Genomic DNA, 27,909 nt, shown 5'->3' with positions numbered 1-27,909 from the left:
ATTTACTGCTATGAAAGCAGTGAAGCACTGAAAGTTTGTGCTGAGAAGCTGTGGATGCCCTGTGCCTGGAGATGTTCAAGGCCAAGTTAGATGGGGCTTTGGGTAGCCTCATCTAGCAGATGGCAGCCCTGCTCATGGCAGGGGAGCTGGAACCAGATGATCTTTAAGGTTCCTTTCTACCCAAGCCATTTTATGATTCCATAAATAACACAAAGATTGGAGGTACATAATTAGAAATTGTGTCTTGGAAAGACATGTTTTAGACTGTCATGGACTGGCACAGATCTTTAAATGAAAACAGGACTGCTAAGTAGAAAAATAGTAAATGAGAGCTGTAATGGATTTTATTTTTTTATTCTGGAAACATCAAATTTTCTGTCACAGAAGGTTTCTGAAATTCAATAAATACCTTCAACCATATTCGGAACTCCTTAACTGGGAGAAATGCTATACAGTGATTTGACCTGAAAACTAGTATGTCCACCTCTTTCTGCAAAATATATGCTCCTGATTCACTTCTTGAGGTTGTTTCTAAACTTCATTTATGGAAATCCTTAAAGAAGGGTCTGTCTATCAGCACTTCGTGTCATTGAAGATTTAGGCTCCACTGTAGGCTGAAAGAAAATCTCTTCTACTGTTTAAAATCGTATATATATTTTTTTCCATTCAACTTAGCATTTATGAGTAAAAAGCACATAAACCCTTTATCTAGAGTAATCAGCCAGAAACATATCATTCTCAATGGGACCTGGAGACCTCCAGCATTCATAAGCGCAGTTTCTTCTTCCTCCCGTGAAAGATTTGTCCAGAAGCTCAAAAGAAGTAGAAGGTATTTGAGCAAAAGCAATTACCCCAATTTATTGTGTTATTTCCCTCTTTCCTACCTTCCAAAAATTCCTCAAATCTACTTCTACGGAAAATCTATACACAGTAAAAATACTTTTCAAAACTTAGGAGATACTGCTTATATAAAAAGGTCTATATTAAAAAATCAGTTTGAGTTTTAAATGTATTTACCTAGAAAGTAAATAGAATAGCTGTAACTACATTAGCCTAAGTAGCAATGCTCTAAGAAACAAAAGGGAGTGATTTATTAAGTTATCCCTGCCCAGAAAAAAAGAGAAAATGCTGTTGAACATATGCTTCATTTTAAATACAGATGGCATTAAGCACATGCTTCATTTTTTTTTTCTGAGGCAGAATTAAAAACTGAAAAACATACCTATGTAATACTTTGTCATGTTACAGGAGAATCAACTAAAATGTTGCCATTATATTCTTTCATATGATTTCAATATCCTGCCTGAACAAGAGAGTTGGACCAGATGACCTCCAGAGTTCCCTGCAATCTCAACCATTTTGTGATTCTGTGAAACTGTACAGATGAAAGCATGTTACAGTTTTATGCCTATTCATAAGATAAGCAATAGAAAGTGTCATCAATGTTTATGTAAATAGTAAAATAATAATAATAATAATTAACAAAGGCAAACGTGTCATTTGGATCATTCATTTTTCTTTATTGAATTTTGATGAAAAACAGTCCATTTGAAATATTTCCAGAAACCATTTCAATTCCAAATGCTCAACACAAAAACTTGGTATCAGAGTTCAAACATATAAAGTTACATGTTATTATAATTTAATATTTAACAAAGCTAATCATTTTTGATTTTGAATAATTAAGCTTACAAAAATAATGTTACAGTTATAAAATAAATCAGCTTTTCCCAATAAATTACAGTGGTGTTCATCTTATTCAAAAATGTAATATATTGTACAAAATAGATAACATCTTTTAGTAAGATAAAATACTAAAGTATGCTTTTCATCCAGTACATTTTGGCAGTGTGTGAAACCATGTTATTGTACATTTAATATCTAAACAACAGTGTGAAAACTAAACCCATTATGTTATTACGTTAATTGCTTATATAAGGCAGGGTGTCCTAACATGGGGGCCATTTTATATTTCAAGTTACTTTTATTTAGTCAGACCGATCCTGTCACATTCACAAAACTGGCTTGTTTAATCTCGCCCAGAAAAGTCACACATATCCAGCCACAGCCAAACATTCACTTTCTGAGAGGGTCACAAAAGTGACCTCAGTCAACATTTGGGTGTCTCATGTATGCTTTATCCTTTTTCTCACAAAGTGAGAAAGCTGGTGGACTACATGGAGAAACAGCACAGTTCTGATACCCCTAAAGTTAATGGCAAAACTTTAATACTTTATTCTGTCATAAAAAGTCTCACTAAAAGGGTCTAGTAAAAAGAGCAATGAATTGATAAAAAACAAGCAAAAAAACAAAACAAAACAAAAACAAAAACAAAAAAACCAACAACAACCAGTAACCAGCAAAAAGAAAAACGCATTCTATAAAGCAAAAGGTAAACTTTAAGAGCTATTGTATGCAGATCTAAGTACAAAAGCAACTGCTTCAAAATAACAAGAAGAAACACAGCATCTACCTTGTGGTAAATGTATTTTCATTAAAGCCCTTTAAATGTTTAGGTCAGCTCAATATTTACTGTGTATTTTCTGCCTACAAAAAAAAAAAAAAAAAAAAAAAAAAAAAGTATGCAAAGTAACTTTAAAGGCCAGTGGTTTAATTATACCATCTTTGGATGCTGTGATTAAGGCAAATGTCTGATTCAGGATGAACAACATCTCACCTTGCAGAATTTCTGACCCCATTGTATTTTATCTTTGCCATGGTTCAGCAAACTGCAAATATTTTTTCTGTTTACTTTGTATATAGCTTCTGGGGGGAAAAACAAACAAACAAACACCTAATTTGAAGTAAAGAAAGGCATTGCTGTCTGGAATAAATAAAATGTGCAAAGTGGCAATTTTCTTACGATATCACTACTGTATGAACAAAATAATCACTTCATGTTTTATAAGAGATAATTTTCAAAAATTCTTAATGAATATATGCCCATGTGAGCATGTGTCACAACAGCCCCTTTGTGCAAACTGACAGAGGGTCTATATCTAGATCAGTTAATATAGACTCCAGAAGGAAAATTTCAATCAATTCTGGATTCTTCAAAACTGGGAAAGAAGGAAGAGGAGTCAAGGGGGACTCATCACAGTAAGTCAATTCATACCAAACACCTGAAAATCCAAATGGAAAGTACATGGTGTGCTGGTTATCTTCATAGCTTGAAATACCATGGCTCAAATGAGGAACATTTGGAGTGGAATTCAGGCATGTCTATCACTTTAGTTAGCAAATCATCTGTCTTCAGACATAGGTCTACAATATAAATATGTAGTTCTTTCTGAAAGCAATGCCTCCTATTTATTTCATGGAAACTACAACAGGAGTACAAAAACATTGATAGACCAAATTCTCAGCTACAAAATGCTATTTTTCAACAGTCACCAGCTTTAGCTATGCATTTTTGCCAGCGATGAACATGAGCCTGCATGCCGCACCCATAAATATATGCACCACTGGAGGTAATCCACTGTTTCACAGTTTCTTGACACTGTTGATAGAAAAATGTTGGCTATGTAGTCCATGTTTCATCAGCCCAAATAGATGGAAGTCAAAAGTCACCAAATCTAGACTATATGGTGGGTGTGATATGACAGTGCTGCCCAGATTGGTTATGTTTTCCATGATGTTCAAACTGGTAAAGGGCCTGGCACTGTGTTGCAGGAGAAAGGCTGTCTTCTTCTGTGGTCTGACTCTGGAAGTTTGAACCTTCGACTTAGTCAGTCTCATGATGTAGCTGTCAGAGTTGATGGTTTGTCCAGGTTCCAGGAAATCCAGAAGAATCACCCCGTTTTTGTCCCAAAAGATAGTGCACATCACCTTTCCTGCTGAAGGCTGAATCTTGAACTTTTTCCTCTGTAAAGAATTTCATGTGTCTACTCCATGGACTGCCATTTTGACTCAGGCTCATAGTAGTGACATCAGGTGGTCCAGAAAACTGTCACTGCTTTCACCAGTGCTGAAATGCACACATTGCATCCCTGCATTCAAAACCGCTGTTTGGCTTCCATAAACATTAAGCAAGTGTTGATGAATGTCAATAAGTGCTATTTTTTCCACATGAAGGAATTCAGTTCCATACTTTTGCTTCACACACGCTTCCACGCCAGACATATCAGACTGCCTCTCCACTGATATCCATCACATGGCAACAAAACACAATGGATTATTAGTGGTAAGGTTTGATCTCTACTGCCACACTGCCAACATCCACCTCTGCTGTTGTGACACAGCATAATAAAATAGGAGGCATTACTTTCAGAGCAGCTCTGATACAGTTATTCTGTAGGTAAAGTTTAGAGTGATTGCCATGCACTCACCAGACAGTCAGACAAATAACACAATGGCTACATTTACATTAGTAAGTTAAACAGTACAAAGTCTATATTCTCCAGTCTTGAGGTCAACTGACATGGCCTGGACACGTTTCTACAGTTATTCACCATAAAGAAAAACGGCAATATTGCAAGTGCACAGTAAAAAGTGTCCCTAGACAGGCCTAATTCCCAAAATGCCCTGAGAAATTGTCTGGGAGAGAAACAGTCCTGACCATAAAAAATTCAGACCCCTTTTTAACTCTTTAGTAATATAAATGATAGCACTCTGGTGTCTATACATCCATGCCTAGGTACTGTCTCGTTGAGTAATATAGACATTACTGTGTATGTAGATTTCAAAGAGTTCTCAAACATCTTCGCACATGGCAAGCCCTCCCTCTGATTCATACAAATTCGCTGCATGGAGGATTCAACTCTTTTGTTGAAATTTTACTTGAAAGAGATGCTTCTTTCAAATCAGTATTTTTGAAAACGTACTGAATACTTCTATCCATTCAGTATTTCCTCGTTTTTATTCAGTATATGTGCTTTGTTTTTGGAATCTTGGCTTTGGTTTGACTAATGCACTTTTTCATGCCTACAATTCACAGGTAAACAATCCCTAGACAGTTCAGTCACAACGAAAAAAAAAGTTATGTACACAACTAAAACAATAATATAAAGATGACAACTAAAACAGAAAATTAAAAAAAAAAATGAATCTGTGCATTTAAAAGATCTAAAAATAACATCAACCTTTATATATTTTTATCAGACTGCAGTGTCCAGAGTTACAGTCTGCATAGCAGTCAGAACATTGAGTATTACTTTCCAAATCATAAAGGGTTTCAAGAAACACCCACAGTAGTGGCTGCTGGGGAAATAAACTCCTTTATCATCCTGAGATTTTAAATGTGCAAGTTTCCTACCAAATTATCTAGTGCATAAAAAGGAAGTAGGAATGGAAGGAGGGAGGACTGAAGGGAAAGAATGGGGGAAATAAGGAAGGTAGGAAGAGCAAGACCAAGAAATATTATCACAATGATTTTTGTTTCAAAATAGACTGCTGTGCAATTACTGAAGCCTGATTTGAAGACATTTTGTATTCTTGTCCAGAGCCTTGAGGAGGAGAAGGTAATGGAGTCTCTGGTGTTGCTGAAAAAGAATTCAGAAAGAATTGCACTTTTTTATATTCTGTCCAATTCTGCACACATATATACATACTACTGACCCCAAATACAGTTCTTCTACGTTTGTCATACTAGGCAAATAGGACATTATTGCAGATTTCAGTTCATCGGAAATTGTGCACATAAAACCAACGATGTATCAGAATGGTGCTAAACTGTTAAAATTAGATTAAATTCAAGTCAAAGACTCTTAGTTATCACATGTTAACAAACATGTTTTTAATGCACAATTATTTTATTCTTTATGAAATAACTCTATAAGCACTGACAGGCCACCATTTTAATTAATATGTTAAACTGTAAGACTGAAATGTTATGATGGATCGCTAACTTGAAATTACTTACAAATCTGTTCTGCATGTACAGGAGCAGACATTGAACTTATGAGGATGGTTTGGCCAGTTAATGGATCTTGGGCTAAGTGAGGATGTACTGGATGATGTAAATGACTGGTATCATTAGAAGTACCTGCAAAAATAACAAGAGCGTATATCAGTTTAGAAGAACAGATTGTTGCCAGCAATTTATACTGAAATAATTACATTTCTGCAGAGCAAATATTTTGATTGGCAATTTGAATAATTGCCTCTGGGTATTCATTAAACAATTTAACCAGATTTCAACCACATTAAGCACTGTATTTATTTGCACTGTTTTGATTGCATTAACAGCGGACTTCTTGAAATATTTGTAAGAATTCTATAATCTGTCACGGGAATTCTGTGTCTAAAAATCCAGAAAAGACTATGAAGTACAAAGCACAATCTGAGGCTGTAGGACTGAGGGAACAAGATGAGCAGACAGGACAAGCATTTAGCTAACGATTATATGACTTGAAGCTCAGTTAGTGTGGTACTGGTCAAAGTACTTGCTTACATCATGATTCTCTCAGCATCTCAGTGTGCTAAATTCAACAGAATACAGCATGGTAAGTTTGAGATGTTGTTAATTTACCTCCCAGTAACATTTCCTGAAGCAAACTGTCAATTTTAACAATTCCAAATAGTTTAACCAGTTGTATTTGCTCAATCATTTGCCAAGTGATACTCTGGAGTGTAGGCAGTAAAAGCAAAAGCTCTCCAAATCTTCCTCGGGAGTCATACTGACGGTCATTGATATAATCCTCTAAACTGATTTGGACTTGGTACCGCATGTTCTTAATCTTCATTGGATTACTCAGGCCTTTCGCATCTGAAAAATGACAAAAGCATACAATCAAGGTAAATTTTTATTTGGTTGGAGTGCCTTACTTTTTTTTTTTTCCATTTTGTTCTTTTCCTTCCAGCTAGATATCATGAGCACATGCTATATCAACAAAAATCACTTAAAATGTAATCTGAACAAAATCAATAATTAACAATAATTCTGATATATATTTTCAGGAATGTACCTGGATCAAAAAACACAATGGCTTTCAAGCAAGCATACTCATTGTCATCTATCTGAATTTCCTGGAAGGGTCGAACTAGTTCATCTAGGATTCGATTTGCCACTCGGCTGATCTCCACTTCAGTGCTGTTGCGATGGATTATATAGTTGTTACCTTGGAAAGAAAGAATACCAACATGTAGACTGATATAAAGATTTAGATGCAATATACTACATGATGAAAATCATTTTCAAAAATATATTTTATTTTGCTTAATCAAAATAGTATTTTTTCATTCAATAGCTCTCCTTTATAGCATACAAAAATTTAATGATGCAAATAAAGTCATACGTAACAATTAAAGCTCTCATCTAGTGAATAAACTGTGTGGGTAAATATGCCATCATGTGTAGTTACTTACTAGTCCACGCAACTGAGATGGACATTTGAATGCACAAGCATGGAATAAGCAAGCCTTTACACAAAAGATAAAGACACCAGTAAACAGATCTAACTTTTTTTCTCTGCCCATTATATCCCAAGATGAATAATCAGATTTTTCAGTGGACAAAAACCCTTTTTTCAGAGAAGACAACAGGAATGCTTCATTATCCAACAAATTCTCTTGTTATTCCCAACAAAATCTAGAAGCATCAGAAAACTTTCAGTAAATAATCAATTTTGCCTCTTCTTTTCATTTTAAATTTCCATTTTGGGTAAGTCACCATCTTAATATCTTAACTATTGTACAAGAAAGCATCTAACATAAGAGGTGAGAACAGTGGGAAGACCACAGAGCTTCCAGAAGCCACAAAGTCATTTTGGAAAGAAGAGTTGATGAACATATCACAAGAGATCCATGCCAAAATGCCTCATAAACTATACAGATATCTACCTCGAAGTATCAGAAATAAGCATAGCCTCAAACTGTTTCTTCCTTCAGTATGTATGCTGATTGTGGTAATGCTGACTACAATTTTCTGCTTATTATTTTCTCATTATTTGTCCTTATTATTTAATAATCCTGATAAAATTGTATTATTTATGTTAATTTTGTCAGTAAAGTGACAGCTAGAGAAAGTATTAGACTAAAAAAGTCATCTATATAGTTTCTAATTTGAAAATATTGCTGATGCCAGTAATATCTTCAGAGTAAGCCCTTTCTGTCCTTATGGTGAGTGTGAAAGAAAATTCAAACTGAATCACAGCTATGGAAAGGCAAACCCAAAGAAGTAGCAGAAAACTCCTTTGTACCACAACACTGATGAATAAACTAGTTTGAGTTGATATTCTGCGTAGTATTGACTCGCTTCAGCTGTTCAAATAAGACTTCAACACTTTCTTACAAAACGGCTAAAGAATTGAACATATTAAATGAGGACATTTTTGGTAGGGTGTACTTTAGGCTTGCAGATTGCTGTGTCAAAGATTGCTAACAAATGTTTCATCATGCCATTATGCACACAGGCACATATTTCATCATATGACTGTGCCTCTGTTGTGTGACAGAAGGGAAGACTTGCTCCTACAGTGTGACAATGTTCTCTTTGCTAACAGCTCTGGTCTCTTTATAAAACCCAGCAAAGGTTATGGTCAAGCATATGCTTGTTGCATGATTTGTTACACATGCAACAATCACAGTGTTCTGTACATGTAGGTATCTACATCCAACATGACAGGGAAAAACAGGATTGCTCCTTGCATGGTGACAAACGGCAGCTGTCAAAACAGCAGTGAAAAAGATGTTGGGAAAGACAACTGCAGGGAACAGTCCATCCACTTTCCTAGCCTATAGGATCTTCTGTGATAATTTCTGAAGAGCTTTTAGGAAAGAACCAGGTAAATGGTTTTCATGAGACTGAAATTATTAAATTAATCTCTCCTCTTAAATGAAGATGTGATTTTGGTACTGGTGGTGGTTTTTGTTGTTATTGTGTTGTTTAGTTCAAGTTGTTTAGTTTAATTGTGGCCTCTGGTATTCTGCTTTTGCTGGAACAGGGCAGATGACATTATACCTTTAATAGCTATTTAGCATTTACAGCATTCATTGCTTTGATTATGTCACAACAGTTGTCCCACTTAAATGACTACGTGGTTGCTAGTGTACTATATCATCATCATTATTAATTGAAATAAAACCAATATTTACCTAAAAGTAAAATGTCCTTATACGCCATGGACCGTTTTGCTGCTCCAAGCAACAGGTGTTCCCCAGCATGTGCTCTCAGCAGTGCAACCTTAAAGAAAATAGCAGACTCATTAGAAAATAAAGCAGTAACTTCCAAGAGAGGGCAAAATGAATTACCATGCGTATTAACATGAGTACTTTTAGCTACATGTACTGTAAGGTCATATGGTAAAATGTCAAATAAATATAAAAACCTTCCACTGTATAACACCGAATTTATAATTTATAATTATAATATTATAATGAAATTATCATTCCTTGCCACTTCTACCAGTTGGGGATGATCTTAAACATATAAGTCAGTACAGTTCTTCTATTTATTTCCTTGCCTTTATTTCATTAACAAATTTTGCTCTAAAATTTTAGGTTGGTGTCAAAGACTCCAGTGGGCTGGAATGAACCATAATAGTAAATTCTTCATTGTCACTCCTTGATTTTTGTCATCAAAATTGTATGCGTTACATAAAAGAGCTTTTTCCCTAACACAGATATGCTAAAATATACACTACAGTAAACAATGAAGAAACTTGATTCCTAGCAGGAAGGTGGTACAAAATGTGATCATTAGTTTACTCTTTGTCACCTATTTACTTTCCCTTTTAAAATCTCCTTGAAGCTTCAGCATTGACCTCTGTTAACTCACAACATTTCTCTCTGTGCAAGCATTTCCTTATGAAGCCAAGCCCATTCTTTATGGGTGATGTAAACCTAGGAATACTTAATGTATCTCAGTAGAGTTGACTCATCCAGATTGGCTGTTCCACGGTCTGATTCCAAGATCAGGAATCATTCATCACAAACCAGATGATTAATGTGATAAATAAACACACAATGCACGTTAAAAAGAAGTAATCACAAAAATAATAAATAAATAAATAAATAAATAAATTGACATTTATTTTAACTCCCAATACCTTTGTCATTAATTTTCGAAGGTATTCAAAGTTCAGGAATATTTCCCAAATATGCACTCTTGAAGTAGCGCATTCTCAGCCTTAACTTATCTATCTGTACTGATGACTTTTTTCATTTAAGTAAAGACAGTAACTTCTTACTGACATCTGATCCTTTCCATATTTTCATGTCATCTTAGCAACTTGTTTTTTGCTTGCTTCCAGTGATTTTGTAGAACACTGTATTTAAAGATCTAACACTACATTTCTCTTTCTTTTACAGATTTTTAATTTGTCTGTTGAGGTTGTGCATATATATAATATTCCATGGGTCTGCACACATAGCAAAGTACTAGTGTGGGGGCTTATCCTCTGTGTCTGAACCAACTCTGTATTTCTGAGAAAGCGTATAAAAGGACTCAGTTTTAATTTCAAACCAAATTATCTAATCTTCTTAAGGAAACTTTGTTAAAAACTGAAAGACTAAAGAGAAAAAAGAAAAAAAAAAGAAAAAGAGGAATTGCTCAATTTCACTTCTCAAAGTAATTTTCAAGCTAAATCAGACATCACTGAGAACCCGAGCCATGAATTAATCTATGCAGGAAGTTGGTGACAAGACCACAAGCCTACCACAACATGAAGACACTTATTCTGTGTGTGCCAACATGGTTGGCTTTGAAAATCACTAAACATTAGCTGCATTACAAATGAGATGATAAGACAGACCTCTGTAATGAAGACCCTGAAGAACCCTTCACGTTTTGATGATTTTTTTTCTCTACACTTTTGTTATTTACAATATAATTTGAGTACATTATATCATATGAAATATTACTTGCTACAGAGTGACATCAGCACGTGTTTGGCATTTGCTCAAGATTCTTATGGCTTTTATTTTTTGAAAGCAGAGAAAATCTGCTTTAAATTAAATAACAGGCGGCCTTAAACTATATTACAATGAAAGATGGACATAAAATAAATACTTTGGAAGATCAGAAAAAATCACGATTTTTTACAATGTTTTTTTCATTTCTGCATTCATCTTGGTATTTCTGCTTTCCAAAAGAAAGCACAAAACACTAAATGACTACTAGTTTGCTGAAGAAGTGATTCTTTCTTTTAGCAGGCTAGAGCCATATCATATCCTTCTATTTTTCCATGGTGGTGTTACTTCCAAAATTTAAAAAAAGAAAAAAAAAAAAAAAGTTTTAATATCAGGCATGTAGTATCAAGCTGTATTTGATCAGACACTGCATTATTGTTTTCTCATATAATTAAAATATTACAGAAAGAAAAAGACAGTTATAATGTTCTCCCTTTGGTCTTTTCTTGTACCTGGTCATCCAGTGGTAATTCACAGAAGCCAGGAATATATTTAGCCCATTCCACCAGGACCAGAAGTTGCTGCTTCATAGATTCACAGACGTCACTAATACCAGCAATTTTCTTAGCATTTATGTCAGTGCTTGCACCAGGACTGGAGATTGAGATCTGGACATATTAAAAGAAAAAAATTAATAATGTTGAATTTCATATAGTTGCATTTTCAAAGCAAACTTAAAAAAAAAAAAAAAATGACAGCAGTTATCACATACTCTTAAGCAATTTCTTGACTATATAGACAATACAGACAGAACAGTCTGCACAAAAATTATAAAACTTAATTTCACATTTATTACAGCTATTCATATCATGGTACAATATCTCCTCCCTCCAAAATACTACTTGTAAAAATTCTAAAGCCTCCACTGTCTGTAAACAGGAGGGTTTTGTTTTGTTTAGGTTCAGGTTTTGAATTTTTTTCCTTTAAAATTGCTGTAATTTATCTCTTTTTAGAAAAAAGAAAGAGTTTATATGCAATAAAATGAAAGGCAAAGAAAGAAAGAGAAAATGCGTAGCAAATTCTTCCAGTGAAAAGCGTTACTAACTTCTTAAGTTAAAATAGGGACAGAACAAAGTAACGTATGAGACCATTGAAACAGTTTCACTTTACATTTTACTTAAGAAAGGATATTCAAATCTTGAGATTTGATTATTCCTGTAACCCCTCTGCTATTTCCCCACTTCAATCCCTAAAAAAAAATAAATAACAATAAACTGTTTGATTTTTTTGCAGTTACAATTTTCAGGATTGTGGATCTTATTTAGGTTGACTTCTGCCATATCCTCCTCATTCTCAGATCTGTGTTTAATCACCCATTGGGACCCATGGTGAAATCCCATTATCGTTAGATGGTCAAAGGGAGTCGCACTTCTGAACTAAAGCCCAGCACTTCCTACATAATTCAGTAGCTTAAAACACTGAAAACAGCTTAGATAGTAATGGCAGTTAACCATCCGAACGTCAGTTCTTGGGAGAATACAGCAGTCAATGAGATTAAAATAAAGTCCTCAGAGATAATTCAAAGGCAGTGATGTAGGAAAAGAGGCAGAGATATTGTCTCTTTGCAGGCAGACCATTTGTGAAATCCTTGCTGTAAACACAAGTCTATTTCTGGCATCTGTTCTACAGAAACAAAGTTGAAAAAAATACTGAGTATTGTTTAGGTAGGTAGGATCTAGTAGAATAATTTAGTCTAGAAAAAAACAAAAACCAGAAAGAGAATAATGAAATTCAATGTATTTCATTCTTTCCAGAAAAGTCTTGATTGTCAGACAAAAAAATCTACACCGGGAAGAAAATTCTCATAGCAGGAGGCTCTCTGATCTATCAGAAAAATAGATATATCACCATTCACCAACTAGGAGTTAGTTCAAGAGGGAAAAGAACATGCAGGTTCTTTAATCATTACACATAATGACTCATGAACTTGAAACACACTTCATCCTTTAATATCTTTTGCTATACAACTTGATAAACTACAAGATTATGGACTGAGTGCTGAAATTACTTGGTGAACCTCTGCAGGGGATTCATTATGAACGCCTAGGACTGCATGTCTTAACAAAGAAATAAAAAAGACAATTTTCCTCTTTCTCCATTGCTCCTCTGGGTTGAAATATGGGTGTCACCAGCTTGATGAACAAAACAACATAACACTACATGCCTATAGTCCTGAGGAATGTCAGTGACATATCTTTATTGAGAGTAAAGCATCTTCCTTACACATTTATGCAATCCAAGACCTTCAATCTGTGGGAGAATTGCACGATTTATCCTCACAAACAATCCTTGGGGATGAAATAGATCATTTTTCCCATTTTAATATGAAATCTGAAAAATGAAAGAATGACACCTTCTTCCTCATTTTCAAAGCTCAAATACTTGACCAAGTACTGGACTTGGGGGTTGTGGTAGACAAAAAGTTTTACACAAGCAAGCAATGTGCACTTACAGCCCAGAAAGCCAGCAGTATCCTGGGCTGCATCAAAGTAGGGGTGGCCAGCAGGGCAAGGAAAGTGATTGTCCACCCTCATGAGTCCCCATTGGGAGTACTACATCCAAGCATGAGGAACCTAGCACAAAAAAGATGTGGAGCTGTTGAGAGTCCAGAGGAGAGCCATGAGGATGATGAGAGGGCTGGAGCACCTCTCTTACGGAGAAAGACTGAGGTAGCTGGGCTTGTCCAGGGAGACTTCACTGTGGCCTTCCAGTACTTAAAGGGAGTTTATTAACAGGAGGGAGACCAACTTTTTATACAGTCTGACTATGATAGGACTATGGGGAACAGTTTTAAACTAAAAGAAGGGAGATTTAGGTTAAATGTTAGGAGGAAATTACTTTAAGCATGGTATGGCAGTGCAACAGGTTGTCCAGTGAAGCTGTGGAAGCCCCATCCCTGAAGGTGACCAAGGCCAGGGTCCTTGATCTGGTGGGTGGCAACTCTTTCCAGAGCAGGGGAATTGTAACTAGATGGTCTTTAAAGGACCTTTCAGCCCAAGACTTGCTATGATTCCATTGTATGATGTATGACACTAACAAACTCTTGAAATCCCTTCTCAGGACTGAACTATTACAGGCCCATTCAACTGAGGCAAAAAGACCTCCAGAACTTGGCTTTTCCATCACATTAAAATAACCTCTTGGCCTTTAAGGTTTGGCATATTGGAAACAATTCTCTTTTACTACACCATACCAAACAATAAGAATAATAAATTTTTGTGTGAATTCACAAGGAGGTGTCTTAGGACAGGAATCTACCAGCTGACAAGAACTTAGTGGCAGAAAAGACTGAGGATGTGATTCTCTTTAAGAAAGCTCTTATTCCTGAACTGCATGAGTCAGTTGGAAATGATTAAGGGACTGACACACACATGCACATACTAAAAAGCATAATAAGCAAGTTCAAAGAATTACTAAGGAGGTAAAATAGGTATATTTTTCATACTGCATAGCTATGAAAGGTAGGAAGGTCCATTATGTTCATCTACCCAGACATGCAATATCTGCCAAAGACTATCACCCAGCAATTCCTGCATCAATTCTCTGCAGACAGTTCCACTCTAAGAGAGATGCTGATAAAGGATGAGATTACAAAACATTTGGGGATGTATAAATCAGTCAACATGAAATCATAAAGGTGGCAGTTAAATTCTAAGTTAGCAAGAGGTGCAAGAATGCAGAATCAACGACCATGATTTATCTCAGTTGCAGAAAAGGGCTGGAGACTGTTCCATTCAGCAATTGATTGAATAGGAAAAAAAAAAAGAAGAAAGAAAAAGAAAATGAAGTTCAGATGAGACAAAGAAAATTTAAAAGAAAGCTGAGAAAAGAGTTTGCAGTTGGAACACTTCTGTTTGCCTTATTTATAATACTTAAGGATACTGAAAATGGGATTTTCAAAAGAATGTAAGGAAATGAGTGTTCACACCCATTAGAAATTTAATGGGTTTCGACAATTTTTTCACTAATGTTTCATATGAAAGCAAGCCTCAAGAATAGATAGGTGCCACCAGCTGCCTGAGACAGCAACTGATTTAAAAGCAGTAAGAACCATAAAGCTTTATTAAGAAAGGCGCCTAGGACATATTGTCCAGGACAAAGTAGAAATTTTATATTGACTTTGCTTTAAGAATGAATTCTGTTGCTGATTCTTTATTGGAAAGAGGAAACTGGGTATATTTTGGAAGTAGGAAGAAAGTAATCTTTAAAATTACATTGAATACAATGAGAATCTGAAAGTATTTAACCACAGAAAATATTTTCTTGAAGTCTATTAAAGAAATTTATGGAAGATATCAGTACCTGACGGGAAAGTGTCTCAGCTTGTGACAATGTGCTAATAGAGGGAATGTTGCAGCCATCAAAAGTATTTCTTCTTGTACTTATCCTGTCCCGTTCATTTTGTACAGCTGGAAGAGAATAATTGTCTCATTTATTGACTTGTAAAAATTGCCACACAATATCATTACAGAGGCTTACTAGATAATTATAAGAAGAATGGCATTCAAAAAACTTTGTGCTTTCAGCTCTAACTAATGAGAAAGAATGACAGTACATGTTCATGGTCCTTATCCACATTATGATGTTTGCCTATAAAACTTAATACAACCAACTGTAGCTAGAAACTGAACTTCAATAAATGAACCTTTCTGATAGTGACAGAAATGGACATCTCAGTACTGCTGAATGGGTCAAGAGGTACAGCACCGTGAAAAATGTCTGAGTGAGAGGTAGTTTCCTGCAAGAAACCTTGATACAGCAATGGAAAATGAACTAAATATTCTAGTAAAATAATTTTGAGACTTAAATATAATACTTCGACAACGAATTTCTAGCCAGTTTACAGAACATTAACTAAGTAAGAAATTAAAGAACAGAAAAGCACCAAAAAGGTTCCAGGAAGGTATCTTTTGTCCCATGGGGGGACAAAAAAAGGTAGTTGAAAGGACTTTAAATAGAGAATCCTTAATCAGTGCATGCAAGGCTTATGAAGCAACAAGGCTTACCTCTGAATTCAAGGAAGAATGAAAAATAAAACTATCAATCAGATACTTCTATAACCTAGAGCATGTCCAAGGTTAGGCCAGGAAAAAAAAAAAAAAAAAGAATTATACTGATCAAAATATTTTTTACTGCACAAGGAATCTCATAATCTTTTAAGAGCAGCAGCTTTATTTCCAAAGATATGTTTGCTGTTTTGTGAGCAGCTCCAAAGGCTTCAATAAAAAAAAGTAAGTAAATAAATAAATAAATAACTGAATAGTTTTCAGGGTTTATCTGAACAATGCACATAGTTTATTCCTGAGGAGCAGTAGCTTTTTGCCAAGGACATTCAATGATGGGCCTTTTATTAAAGTCACAATAAGAAATGTTGCGCAGTGATAAATACAAAGTGCTAAATATGCCTGAAGAACTGAGACAAAAAACATAGCTTTTTAAAAAAAAAAATGGAGAAAAAACACTCACTTTTAATCTCAGAAGCTTAGTGTCACATAGCTAATTAAAATAATGTAAATAGTAACTAATATTAAAATAGTAAGCTGTTCTGCCAATCACTAGTGAAAGTCACTAGCAGAGCACTTGGGAATGATAGGTAAATTATTTCTTGGGAATACACACTTTCAGATGTACTGAATTGTCTATCTTTGTAGACCCTTTGTTCAGACACTGTAATGAAGGGGGAATATTTGCTCAAAGAGGGCTTGTATAGCCTCTACCAGCTGAAGCCCTTTTCATCTTTGCCTTGAAGGAAAGAAAGTGATTTCCTGGAATCAAGCTAAGAATATATCATACAAACCATGCTACACTTATGCTATAAGAGATAATCTGATTGTGTAGAGAGAGGTCCATAACAGCATATGAGCAGTGAAGTCTACAGTTCAGTCTCTTGAATTATTTTACTGCTGGGAAGCCTTGAATAAACATGACTTGGATATGGGGAAAAATGGAAGCCTTATAGGTAGTGGAACTGAAAGAGGCAGAATAGTGTAAATGAGATTAAAATTCTGAACAGGATATATATTTTCAGTTACAACACGAGTCAGCAATATGCCCTGTGTTCACATTAGCTAACTGCGCAGTGGGCTACCCAGTGTGCAAGAAACACTGGAAAACTGGGCCTAGTGAAGGGCTATGCTGCTGTAATCCACATGATGTCCAAGGTGAAGCAGAGTATTTGATTTTATAGGAAAAAGAGGACCAAGGTGGAGGTGGTCTAATTTCAGTAGACCCAGATCCTTCTCACATGTGTAGTGAAAGGCCAAGGCAATAGAGACTACACTAACTGCAAAATGAGACATTCTAGTTAGATATTACAAAGAAAATCTTCACAGTGAGGGCGGTCAAGCAGTGGAAAAAGTTGCTGACAGAGATTGAGAAATGCCCTCTCTTCGGGACTATCTAAACCTGGCTGGATAGAGTTCTTAGCAACTTGACTGAACCTAGAAATTACCTGTTTTAAATAGGGGCCTGGGCCAGATGACTTCCAGATGCCCCTTCTTAGCTAAAATGTTCTTTATTTCCCATTTTTGAACGTCTACAAAGCGTTGCTTTTTGCAGAAGTTCTAGGGTTGCTATGTATACGAAGGTCTTCCTTTTTTTTTCTATGTCATATACATAATCAACATGTTACTGACTTTAATGGTTCAAATTCCAGAAGACTAAACTGTGTTCCACAAAAATATCAAACCTATTTCATTCAAGCACAATACTACCTGTTTAGTTAGACTGTTTGTCTGTACTTACAAGGAAAAAATTCCTGTTATCTCATACTATAACTCGAATACAAGCAAAGCAATATGATACTACAGATACTTAAAAGCATAAAGAAACAGCTTCTTTTATTTTAGGAGAGCAATGTCTAGACTAAAACTATCATGATACAGTCTAGTTACAGGACAGTCATGCACTTCCACTGCAGACTGGCCTTCCAGATGACATATCATATTCCAAATAAAACAGGTTGCAAAGAGCATCACAAAAAACACAAATTTTGCAATGAAATAATCATCTCTGACTGCTTATTTGAACCAGATCAGGATGCCTTTTGCCACTACATTATAACTGAAAGTGAAGCAACAAGCCCAACAACTTGGTATAAAAATTCTCTGATATGCCTACTGACTTTCTCTCTCCATGTCCTCAAGATCACCAGAAGATCCATGTTTCTTCACATTTTTTGAGGTAGATGCATAAGTATCTTTTCTCACATATATACAAGTATATCTCACGTACACATATTAAGTCCCAGTGAGATTGGAAATATTCCTGATTGTTGACACTCCACTAACAGTTACCACAGTTACCTCACACTTCTTCCTTAAGAGTTTCAAACACTTAAAATGAAGGGAACAATAAGCAAGTCAGCCCTGTAGCTCAGGTAGGGTATAGAAACACAATGCAAAACATGCATTTTATGATTGAAATTTGGAAAAAATTATAAATCAGAACTGAAATTCTGTGCTTTGAATTTTTTCCAGGCATATGGCACTTAGAAAGCAATGAATTTTGGTGCCAGGATTCATGGATTAAGCAGTTGAGATTCACTTGAAACCAGTCATGCTTGATAATGCCCAAAGTATTAAAACTGCTTACCCACCTGAAAATTAGATGATACATACTTCACCTCAGTAAAAATCTCCATCATGCAGGCAGTATAGCTGCCAGATTTTCCATTTAATTATTCTGCTATTAATTTTTTTTTGAATTTTAATTAAATTTGGAATTTTGATAAAATCTTTAAACTTAGATTCTATTACTTTAAGCATGTCAAGTAACAAACGAGTCTATTACCTTCTTTTTTCATTCCTGCTCGAAAACATTTTTTTAAACGACAATATCTGCACTGATTCCTTTTGTCCTTGTCAACAACACATTGCCGGCTGAATCTATCAGAGACAAAATAAGGTAAACATACAATGCATTAATAAAGCACCACTCTGGCTTTGAAGAGGAGAACTAATTAATTTGTGCTCTCAGAATTATGTCTATGACCACAGAATTTCTTCTGCAGTTTTTTTTTTTTCCTGTCAGTCAGTCTTGAGAGATTTCATACCTCCTTATTTTGCAAGCACATGTGTGTATCTATGTATAAAATACGTATTAGAATGGGCAAGAATGGAATATTTTTGAGTTATGCTTTATTGTGAGATATGCAAATGCTGCCTACGCAGAAAGGGTTGGGATGAAATGCTACTAATAGAAGAAGGATAGGATACTTGATGAAAATATCAACTGTCACCAGCACAGAGCAGCCCACCCACTCCTGCAAAACCGGTACCTTTGGTTGGCAAAGTTTACTTCTGGGAGCTAACAAATGAACAAGTTACCTGTAATATCATTATAGGTGAGAAATCAAACAGGAAATAGGAGGAAAAAAAACCTGAATACCGCAATAAAGATGCGGAAACACACAGAGTGTGACACTGCAAGAAAGTTTTTCTGGCTCTCATGCACATCCACAGATGTTCCTAAGGAAAATGTATATGAGGCAGCCCCTCCTCTCCATTTGCTTTTGCCTTTTTTTTTTTTTTTTTTTTTTTTTTTTGGTATGTGTTAGATAAATAGATCTATCCTCTTCAGAGCTCTACTCGGACTCAGCTACAGCTCTTATTACACCATTTTAGAAGCATTCTATGATCATACATCCACAATTAGAATGCTAAGTATCTAAGGAAGAGTGGAGCAAACAACATTTCCAGCAACAACGCTACGAAGAAAGTTTTCAGTTTTATCTATCTGTCTAAACTCACAAATATATTCTGTGCATGGCTTAAAACTGACATCTTAAGGACTCAGGCATGCACAGAGCAATTCCTCAAACATGGTACACATAGCTGCAGAATGACAATTTGGGCAGCTAGGCACAGAAAAGTTAACAGGTTGCCGTTCAGACTGACAAGGAGGGTAATAGTCACTAAAAGAGCAGTGCACAACTGAAGTGGGAAGATGTGTTATATACTTGGTCTGTCTTTAAAAAAACTCATAAATTTTAGTTTTTGTACAGAAACTGCCTTAGCAGAGAACAATTTTAAAATCAAAATTAAAAATCAGTTAAGAATCACACTTTCCAGTGAAAATACAAGATTATTTTTTTTTTTCATTTTCTTTCTTCTTGTTTTGTTTTGTTTTGTTTTCAGGGGTTGTCTCTCTGGATATGGTCATGGGCACTCTGGTCTAGGTGTCCCTGCTTGAGCAAAGAGGTTAGACCAGATAACCTCTAGAGGTCCCTTCCAACTTTAGCTGTTCTATGTTTCTATTATTCTTTGTAATCATAAATAAAAGACCAAGACTGCACTTCAGTAATACAAGGACATCAACCACATCAATGGACACGTGGAAACTCTAACAGAACAGATCTTCCCTAATAAAAAGATACCTGAGTATCTATACTTGTATAAACATTTTTTGTTCCGGTAGTGATACCAAGTTAATTCATAGGAAAAACAAAAACAACAACAATGAAAAAACAACTGATATAAAACATTTAAAACATTTAGCCCAGCTTTGATAATTAAAGTTAGACTTTCAAAAAGTGCTGTCTTGATGCCCATTAAATTGTTGGTAACTTCATTCTTAGCATTTTGTCTGCAAGTCCTACAAGTAAAAAAAAAACCATCAATGAATAGAATACTCTCATGAGGTCTTAAAAGCTAACTTAATATGTTGTCTTTAGGAGCATATATAGTGCTACAAAGATTCCATATCAGAGAAGCCGTTTATAGGTGGTCCAATTCATGAGACTTAAATGAAAGGGATTTTTTTCCACATTATAGGAACATAACATCCTTGCAAGCTCCATCAGAAGTGCTGTTTAGAATTCCTTCAAAAGCAGCTGAAAATACCCCTATGTATGTCTGAAAATTCTGAAAATGTCTGAAAGTAATGTTTGCATACACTCATTAATTTAGTGCCTCTAGATTAACTTTTTAAATACCTGCATGTATAAACATGATTTTTCCGTATACTGCGTCTAAAGAATCCTTTGCATCCATCACAACTGGAAGCACCATAATGTTTTCCAGTTGCTCGGTCTCCACATATTGCACAGAGACTGCTGATCCCGCTGTCAGTAGCATTCATGTTGAGAGTTTCTCCAGAACTGTCTGAAAAGAGAGAAGAACAACATATATAGTTATGGACAACAAGTTCTCAACAGCAAATAATTTTTATTCCAAACTGTTTCCAACTGAAAGGGGTTATAAAGTAAATGTAACCTTGCAGGTCTAATTACATGTATTCTAAATACATATATGTCTAATTATATGTATACTAACTAACAAGAGGAGAAACTTTGGCATAAAGCAACATTACATGGATAGCTGGCAAAGACATCACATACCACATCTATTAAGAGATGGCAGTAACTGTTGACTATCAATGAAAAAATCAATTATATTTAAAAAAAAATACAATAGACTTAAGGAAAGAATGCTAAGAGAGTCCTCTTAGCATAGCTTAGTAGTTCTACTTCCTTAAACAATTTTTTCAAAGGAAGATTGACTTAAAAGTTGTGAGAGAACATTATCTAAATATGCTTAACATTTAATCATTGAACATGGAAAACAATACTGAATTCATATAAAATCAGAATAGCTATGTTTATTATCCTTTGAATCACAAGGCTTAACAGACACATTTTCTGAATATAGATCTTTTTCTGAGTACGCTTCTGTTCTTATGGAAGGAAAACCTCAGTATCCATTAAACTTTTGTAGTTATTCAAAGAAAAGAGGTTAACATTACTTAAATATTCAAGCTTGCATTAAGAAATACGAGTTCATGAAGAGTAAAAATGTTGAAAAGCAGAACTGTTAATGTTGATAAACATCATTTATATTGTAGAAGAGGCATCTGAAATGTGTCTTGCGAAAATACAATAAAATTTTGCTTATTCCCTAAGGAATTTACAATGTAAATAGAATTCTTTAGACAAAGAAAAAATTAGCATTAACTTTTTCTGTACAGAGATACAGTTGATTAGAATCACATTTTAAAATGTTCAAATAAAAATAAAAAGGTAAGAATTCAGTTCCCTGAAGAATTTACTGTTTTAAAATTGGGTTTGTTATGACCAAAAAATTATTTTAAAAAATAGTCTACAGGGTAGCTTCATTTGAAAAGTATAAAAGCTTTACTTCAGACTTTAGTGATTTTGGATCAGGACATATCCAAATAATTAAAATATTTAAACGTAATGATGAAATATTTCATAGCAGTATGACTTGTATCTCCTTGTGTCTGTGTTTATGCACATGCATTCATATGTATGGAGATACTTGTTTTCTTTGGGTAATACTCTGAAAGAAAATGTCTGGGAAATTGACTTGATTTTGCAGTTTGTTCAACAGAACTGTACAACCTGTCTGAATGTGGATAGTTAAATTTCTCTGAATAGTTTTAATGAACTTAGAAGTTTTGAAAATACACATCTGAAAATTCAGAAAGGCAGCTCTCAGATCCAACCTAGCACTGTAGATGGAAGTCAACCTTTTTTATTAATTCTATCAGAAAATACTTAGCCTAACCTCAAAGAAAACTCTGAAGAAAAAAAGGACTAATTTAGTAAAAAATAGTTGTCAAAGTAATCATTTACAGTGAATAATTTAACTAACTGGATCACTAACACACAACACAGCATAACCTCCCTAATCAACTTTCCCATTCTGTGTAACATTAACAGATCAGAAAAAATGAGATTCAGCAAAAAACAAATGACCAATGAAATCATCCATAGTAAAAGGAAAATCAGATAAATCCTCTAAAACTTACATAATCATTGTTGATAGCTTCAAAATCATTTAGGCAGTGAAGGTCTGTTTTTCTTCCTAAATCAATAATAAAATCTACTTTTCTGTTTACTGAGCTGGTTGTAAAGTAATACTAGAAATTCAAATAAAAATTCAAATCCAGTAATAAAAATTAACTTTGATTCTATATTGAAAGAATACATTGACATGGGAAATGGAGTGTGCTTAGTATTTTTCCTGCAAATCACTAAGTATTTGTTCTGCATTTCAATATATTTCATAAATATTTCATAAATACTATATCTGTATTAGAAATACAACTAAAACTAATTCTCAAATATATCAAAAGATTTGGAAAGACACTTTAGGGGAGTTTAATTCACTTGATATTTTTCTTCACTTTAATAGACTGAAACTACCCATTTTTGTTCAATGCAAAAAGATGGCAGAATGAAATTGTGTGCTTCCTATTCCAAGCACTGGTACAATTGGTACAATTTCTCACAAAAATAAATAAATAAAAAATCTAACTGAAGTTAAAATGCTGCATTAGCCAATAATTTATGCCAGTAGTTTTCCTCAGCTAAACATTAGCCTGTAGAGAGCCAACATGATTTTTAAAAAATCACCCTCATTCATATATACACATATTTAGAATGATTATTTTAACATTTAAATGAATAAAATGTCCCACAAATAGAAACTAGGCATCGAGAAGCAGTAGCTATTTTTTTTTCCACAAACCTCTGGATAATCTTGTCGTGTCCTTCTGAATGCTATATATAACATTTACTTTCATGTCCCAACTGTCAATACTAGTTATTCATTTGTCTTACAGTAAATAAAACAACTGCTGAATACACCATTTTCTTCCTTTGATTAACTGAATGATGACAGTACAGTTCAGTTATTTTATTACATATAACCACTCTTTTATTTTCCTTAATGTTAAAGAATTATAACGTCATTAACTTAGAGTTAACAGTGAAGTGATGATCTGTAGTTTGAAAACAATCACCAAATCTGCCATTAATAAAACATTTTGCTAACATCTTAAAACATTAATAAAATTCACACTTCCCACTAACTGGCATGATTTTGCATCATGGAGCAGAACTCACCATTGCCATTGTACAGAATCTGCATAGTTTCAAACTCCAGTGCGGTGTACGCAGGATCTAAAACTTCACTGTAGTTTGCCATTTCCATGTCTAGTATTGGTTCCGAGACCCTCATCATTCAGAGCAAAAACACTGAAAAAGCTGCTCAAATGTACAAGCTTTCCATTCTGTTTTACAGTGGTTGATTATCCAAAGTTAACTATAACCGTGTCTCTTGCGTGCTACAGTGGGAGGAGCTGGAAAACTGCCTCTGCATGCTATATTCTACCTGCATTTTTTTTTTTTATGATACAGTGCAACTCTTCTGATAATCTTGGAATGCTTCATGGAATTACCTTATCAGAAGTTATACTGGCTCTAGTTCTTTCATGAACTCAGGTACATCCAGGAAGCTTCCTATCTCCTGTGACCTTCTACACATTTTGTTGTCAAAAAGTGGTGTAAAGGTTCTAAAAAAACTACTCTTGTTTGCTTTGTGTAAAGAGACTGTAGATTCATATGCTATTTTGTTCTCTCTGTTTCAAACAGTAAGGAAGTGCAATACAAATATGGACTATCCTCAGTTCCCATCTATCTAGCCTTATGATGCCTATTTTTACAACTATTCATGTTCTTCAACAGTGACAATGAGCTGGCTGTGCAGGCATTCTTAACAAAGATCTGAAGCAACATAAACACTAAAGCAAGAGTTCCCCTCCTCTTTACAGTCCCTCCCCATCACGTATTGTGTTGCTGCAATGGCAGCAGTGGATCTCACATGCTCTCAGAAGATGGCTTCCTGCTCTAAAACTTCTTCATGCAGAATGCAATGGTAGTGTGCAGTTTTCAGAACCACTGAGGTACATAGAAAAGAAATTATTTTCCTTCTCTGAACAGAAGGTGGACATTTTGGGTAGGTGCATTGCTCATCAGTTAGCATACACATACAAACCCAAACAAACCCCACCCAGGAAGTCACTTGAATCTCTGCATAAGGTTGCTGAATTTTGCTTGATAATCACGTGTTTTTGAATGCTGCATGGCAAAATTTCAAATATTCTTGCTTTGCAAGGGAGCCTGTACAGAGAACTACTCTTTACACTGCTAAACAATAGTTACAGTAAAGATTACGTGTACAGGAAAACTTTCCAGGTTATGCTTAACCAAGAAGAGGAAATAACTATATACACAGCATTTAAGTGTTTATTTGAATGATGTCTGCTATCACATTGCTATGCCCAAATTTAAGAGTATCACTGATCATGTTCCTTGGACAAATTCCCTGCAGGTTTTGTAGGGTGCCATTTTTAACCCACTGTTATATTTCCTACACAGTACAGAAAACAGTATTTGGGAATTTTAGGATTACAACTGAAGAGTTAAACTATTTCATGTCTACAAACATAAAAAAAAATTCTACTCAGTAACACTTCACAGTAACAGACGTGTAAAAAGATCCATTATCTTTTACCCTCTTCATTATTTTTTCCCTTTTTTAAAAGAAGCATGCAAAATATCTTTGTAAATTAAGATTGTTGAAAAACTATTTGTTGTTGAAAGCCTTTATTTGTTTAAGAAATCACTGTAGTTTCATCATGAGATAGATTCCTGCTATATTCTGATGGTTCAGCTTGAAGTTTCTTCAGTAGCAGAATTTGTTGTAATTGAAGCATTTGCTACATAACTAGTTACTGGTTATAGTAATAAAATGATTCATTGCATTAAAGATGCTAGTTAAAATTATATACAAGGGTTTCACTTTAAGTAGAATTATCGTATGTTCCCTAGTGCATAGGTTTCGATAAGATACCCTAGAAAAAATCTGTGACTTTTTATATCAAAACTACATGTTGCACAAGCTCAAACTTATCTTCAGCTAGCTGAGTTGTATTAGAAAACTCTAGCTCCAAAACAGTCTGCCATGCAAGTAACTTTTAAATAAGGGAGCGTATTTAAAAAGGAAGAAATGTATGACAATACCATTATATCCTCTATTGTTTAAATCACTTCTTCAGTGCTGCGAAAACAGGCCCCTCAGTGACAACTAAAGAGAGGGAATGAATTGACCCTTTCTGATTCCGTCATATAAAAACTCACTTCAATTGATTTTTTAATATGGAAAAACATAAATATAGGGAAATGTTCTTCATACTATTTTTTCATGCCTTCATATGGAAATTTCTTACAGTTACATCTTGTATTCATAACGATGTGTATTTGGGGGGATTTTTTGCTTCATAAAGTAAATCATGAACAATTAATGTATTCTAAATTACTACTGTAAAATACTTATATGCTTTCTTTCCATCTTAGGTGAATCACAATGCAGCCCCAGAATTAAGGCCAAGACATATTAGCCCTAGATAAGCAGAGGCTTTAAAACTGCATAATTAGGCTACAAAATAGTTTTCAAACTAGTGATACAGTAAACTTGAGTAGAAAATGATTTTTCAAAATTAATTTTGCACTAACTCTGAAGAAGCAGAAAGCAGAACGATAATGTACTTGTTTGTGTGGTTTTGTTGTAGGTTTGTTGGTTTTTTTGCTTTAAATCTGATCTCATAGTCACATACAGAAAGCATTCCAATCTTATCTTTAGGACTATTAACCCTGTTAATTGTTCAGTTCTCCATAATAAATGTAATCATTCTTTCTGATTGTGGTATAAAATAGTACACAAGCTAATAAAATCAAGGTTATTTCCATAAAATGTCTTCCTGAAAATGAAAACAGCTCTCAGATTACTATCACTACTGAATTTTTTTTGTAAGTAGCAATACATTCCCTTATTATGCTAGTTTATTAAGAAATATAGGTACTTACAACAAGGTCTTTATTTAAAGGGTTGTTTTCTTGTTTGTTTCTCACATGTTCTGAATAAGGAATACACATAAAGAATCACAGTATCTCTTTTTTTTTTTTTTTTTTTTTTTTTAGTATGGAGAGTTGTAATTGATATACTTGTTATCCTTGTATCCTTTTTATATTAATAATCTGGAGTATTTATTAAGTATGCTTATAAAACACATACTTTGATATGTCTCTTCTGCCATTTGCTGACACGTAAGAGTACACAGGGAGCCTACATTAACCGTGCCTAATGAAATCACATGAACTTATGCCGTAGTATTACCTTGCAACCATCAACATGGCCAAAGATCTCCCGACATAGAGAGATTAACCACCAAAAGCTTGATACAGGAAGCTGTGTGCACATTTCCTCATGTCACTGAGGAATTTCACCTTTGGCTTATAAAGACACAACTCCATATTGCTGCAGACTGAGTGCCCCAACCCTGTAACAGACTCTCAATGGGCACTGTCATAGGAAGGCTCCATCAGCTCTGACACTGCCCACCCCAAAACATTTCATAAACGAATCATGAGCAGTGGCTCAGAAACTTGTATTCTAATACACATAAAATTATGAGCATGTTTGATATTAAAAGATTCATAATGTTGCAGTGTAATTTTTCATGATGGAGATCATTGGCTTTTTTTAAGAAATAAAATGTCAGAGGTGAATCGCATCCAAAAAAGAGTAATCAATCTAAGTGTGTTACCCAATTCTTAGACATTTTGGAAAATAAATTACCTCTTGTGCTTAAGACCTAAATATCATAATGGAAACATGCCTACAGTCCTCTGCAGATCTAAAAGACCACAGTAAGTCTCTAACACTGTCCCTACCTTGCCCCCCACATAAAGAACAACACAATTCCAAACAAGGACAGAGTTGTCTTTGAGTTGATTAAATTAATTTTCAGAAAATATTGTGGATCGTGAGAGGAAATGCAGAGCACTACTACTTCCAGTAAGCTGATAAAGGAACAATTTAATATACACCCAGCATCAGCATTCTGCTTTACCAGATAAATCCGTAGCACTTAGATGTTTTTATGTCTTCTCCATTTTGCATCTTCATTTTGACTTTGCCCTGAAAGTTTAGTGAGTAAATAAAACACTCAAAAGTGAAGTAAGAAACAGAATCAACATCAGATTTCTGCGGCACAAATATCAGGCAAGATAATAAGACTATCTGCAACAAATCATGCCCACTGAAATGCAAGTACAAATCTTTCTGGGAAATTTAGATTAAACCTGTTTCCACTGCACGTTTTTAGGCAGAGGCATTCTATAAAACTGAGATACTTGCACATACTGAATCTGCCTCTTCTTTTCATTTGACTATTCATTACACTAATCTCCACAGC

The 27,909-nt window shown here is 34.7% G+C and overlaps 1 protein-coding gene across 9 annotated transcripts in view; it reads right to left on the bottom strand.

Moving 5' to 3' along the window:
- Nucleotides 1-1,638: 1,638 nt before the first annotated feature.
- Nucleotides 1,639-27,909, bottom strand: part of HNF4G (hepatocyte nuclear factor 4 gamma) — a 60,004-nt gene continuing 33,733 nt past the window's right edge. For 6 of the 9 annotated variants that reach the window (XM_042869995.1, XM_042869997.1, XM_042869994.1 and 3 more), the window contains 9 exons: nucleotides 20,783-20,951; nucleotides 18,640-18,734; nucleotides 15,151-15,257; nucleotides 11,301-11,456; nucleotides 9,034-9,121; nucleotides 6,906-7,058; nucleotides 6,470-6,706; nucleotides 5,861-5,983; nucleotides 1,639-5,480 (listed from right to left, as the gene is read on the bottom strand). In XM_042869995.1, the coding sequence (XP_042725929.1) occupies nucleotides 5,362-5,480; nucleotides 5,861-5,983; nucleotides 6,470-6,706; nucleotides 6,906-7,058; nucleotides 9,034-9,121; nucleotides 11,301-11,456; nucleotides 15,151-15,257; nucleotides 18,640-18,734; nucleotides 20,783-20,928 (1,224 nt within the window). In that variant the 5' untranslated portion in view covers nucleotides 20,929-20,951 and the 3' untranslated portion in view covers nucleotides 1,639-5,361. Of the gene's footprint in view, nucleotides 5,481-5,860; nucleotides 5,984-6,469; nucleotides 6,707-6,905; nucleotides 7,059-9,033; nucleotides 9,122-11,300; nucleotides 11,457-15,150; nucleotides 15,258-18,639; nucleotides 18,735-20,782; nucleotides 20,952-23,339; nucleotides 23,358-23,716; nucleotides 23,894-26,518; nucleotides 26,529-27,909 lie in introns of those variants that run through there. The other 3 variants (XM_042869993.1, XM_042869992.1, XM_042870001.1) reach the window with 3 other exon arrangements.

Source organism: Lagopus leucura, unplaced genomic scaffold (assembly GCF_019238085.1).
Source record: "Lagopus leucura isolate 7727_CA_CO unplaced genomic scaffold, USGS_WTPT01 Super-Scaffold_100002, whole genome shotgun sequence".
NCBI lineage: Eukaryota > Metazoa > Chordata > Aves > Galliformes > Phasianidae > Lagopus > Lagopus leucura.
The sequence above is the reverse complement of the archived record's forward strand: the minus strand, read 5'-3'. Positions and strand labels throughout refer to the sequence as shown.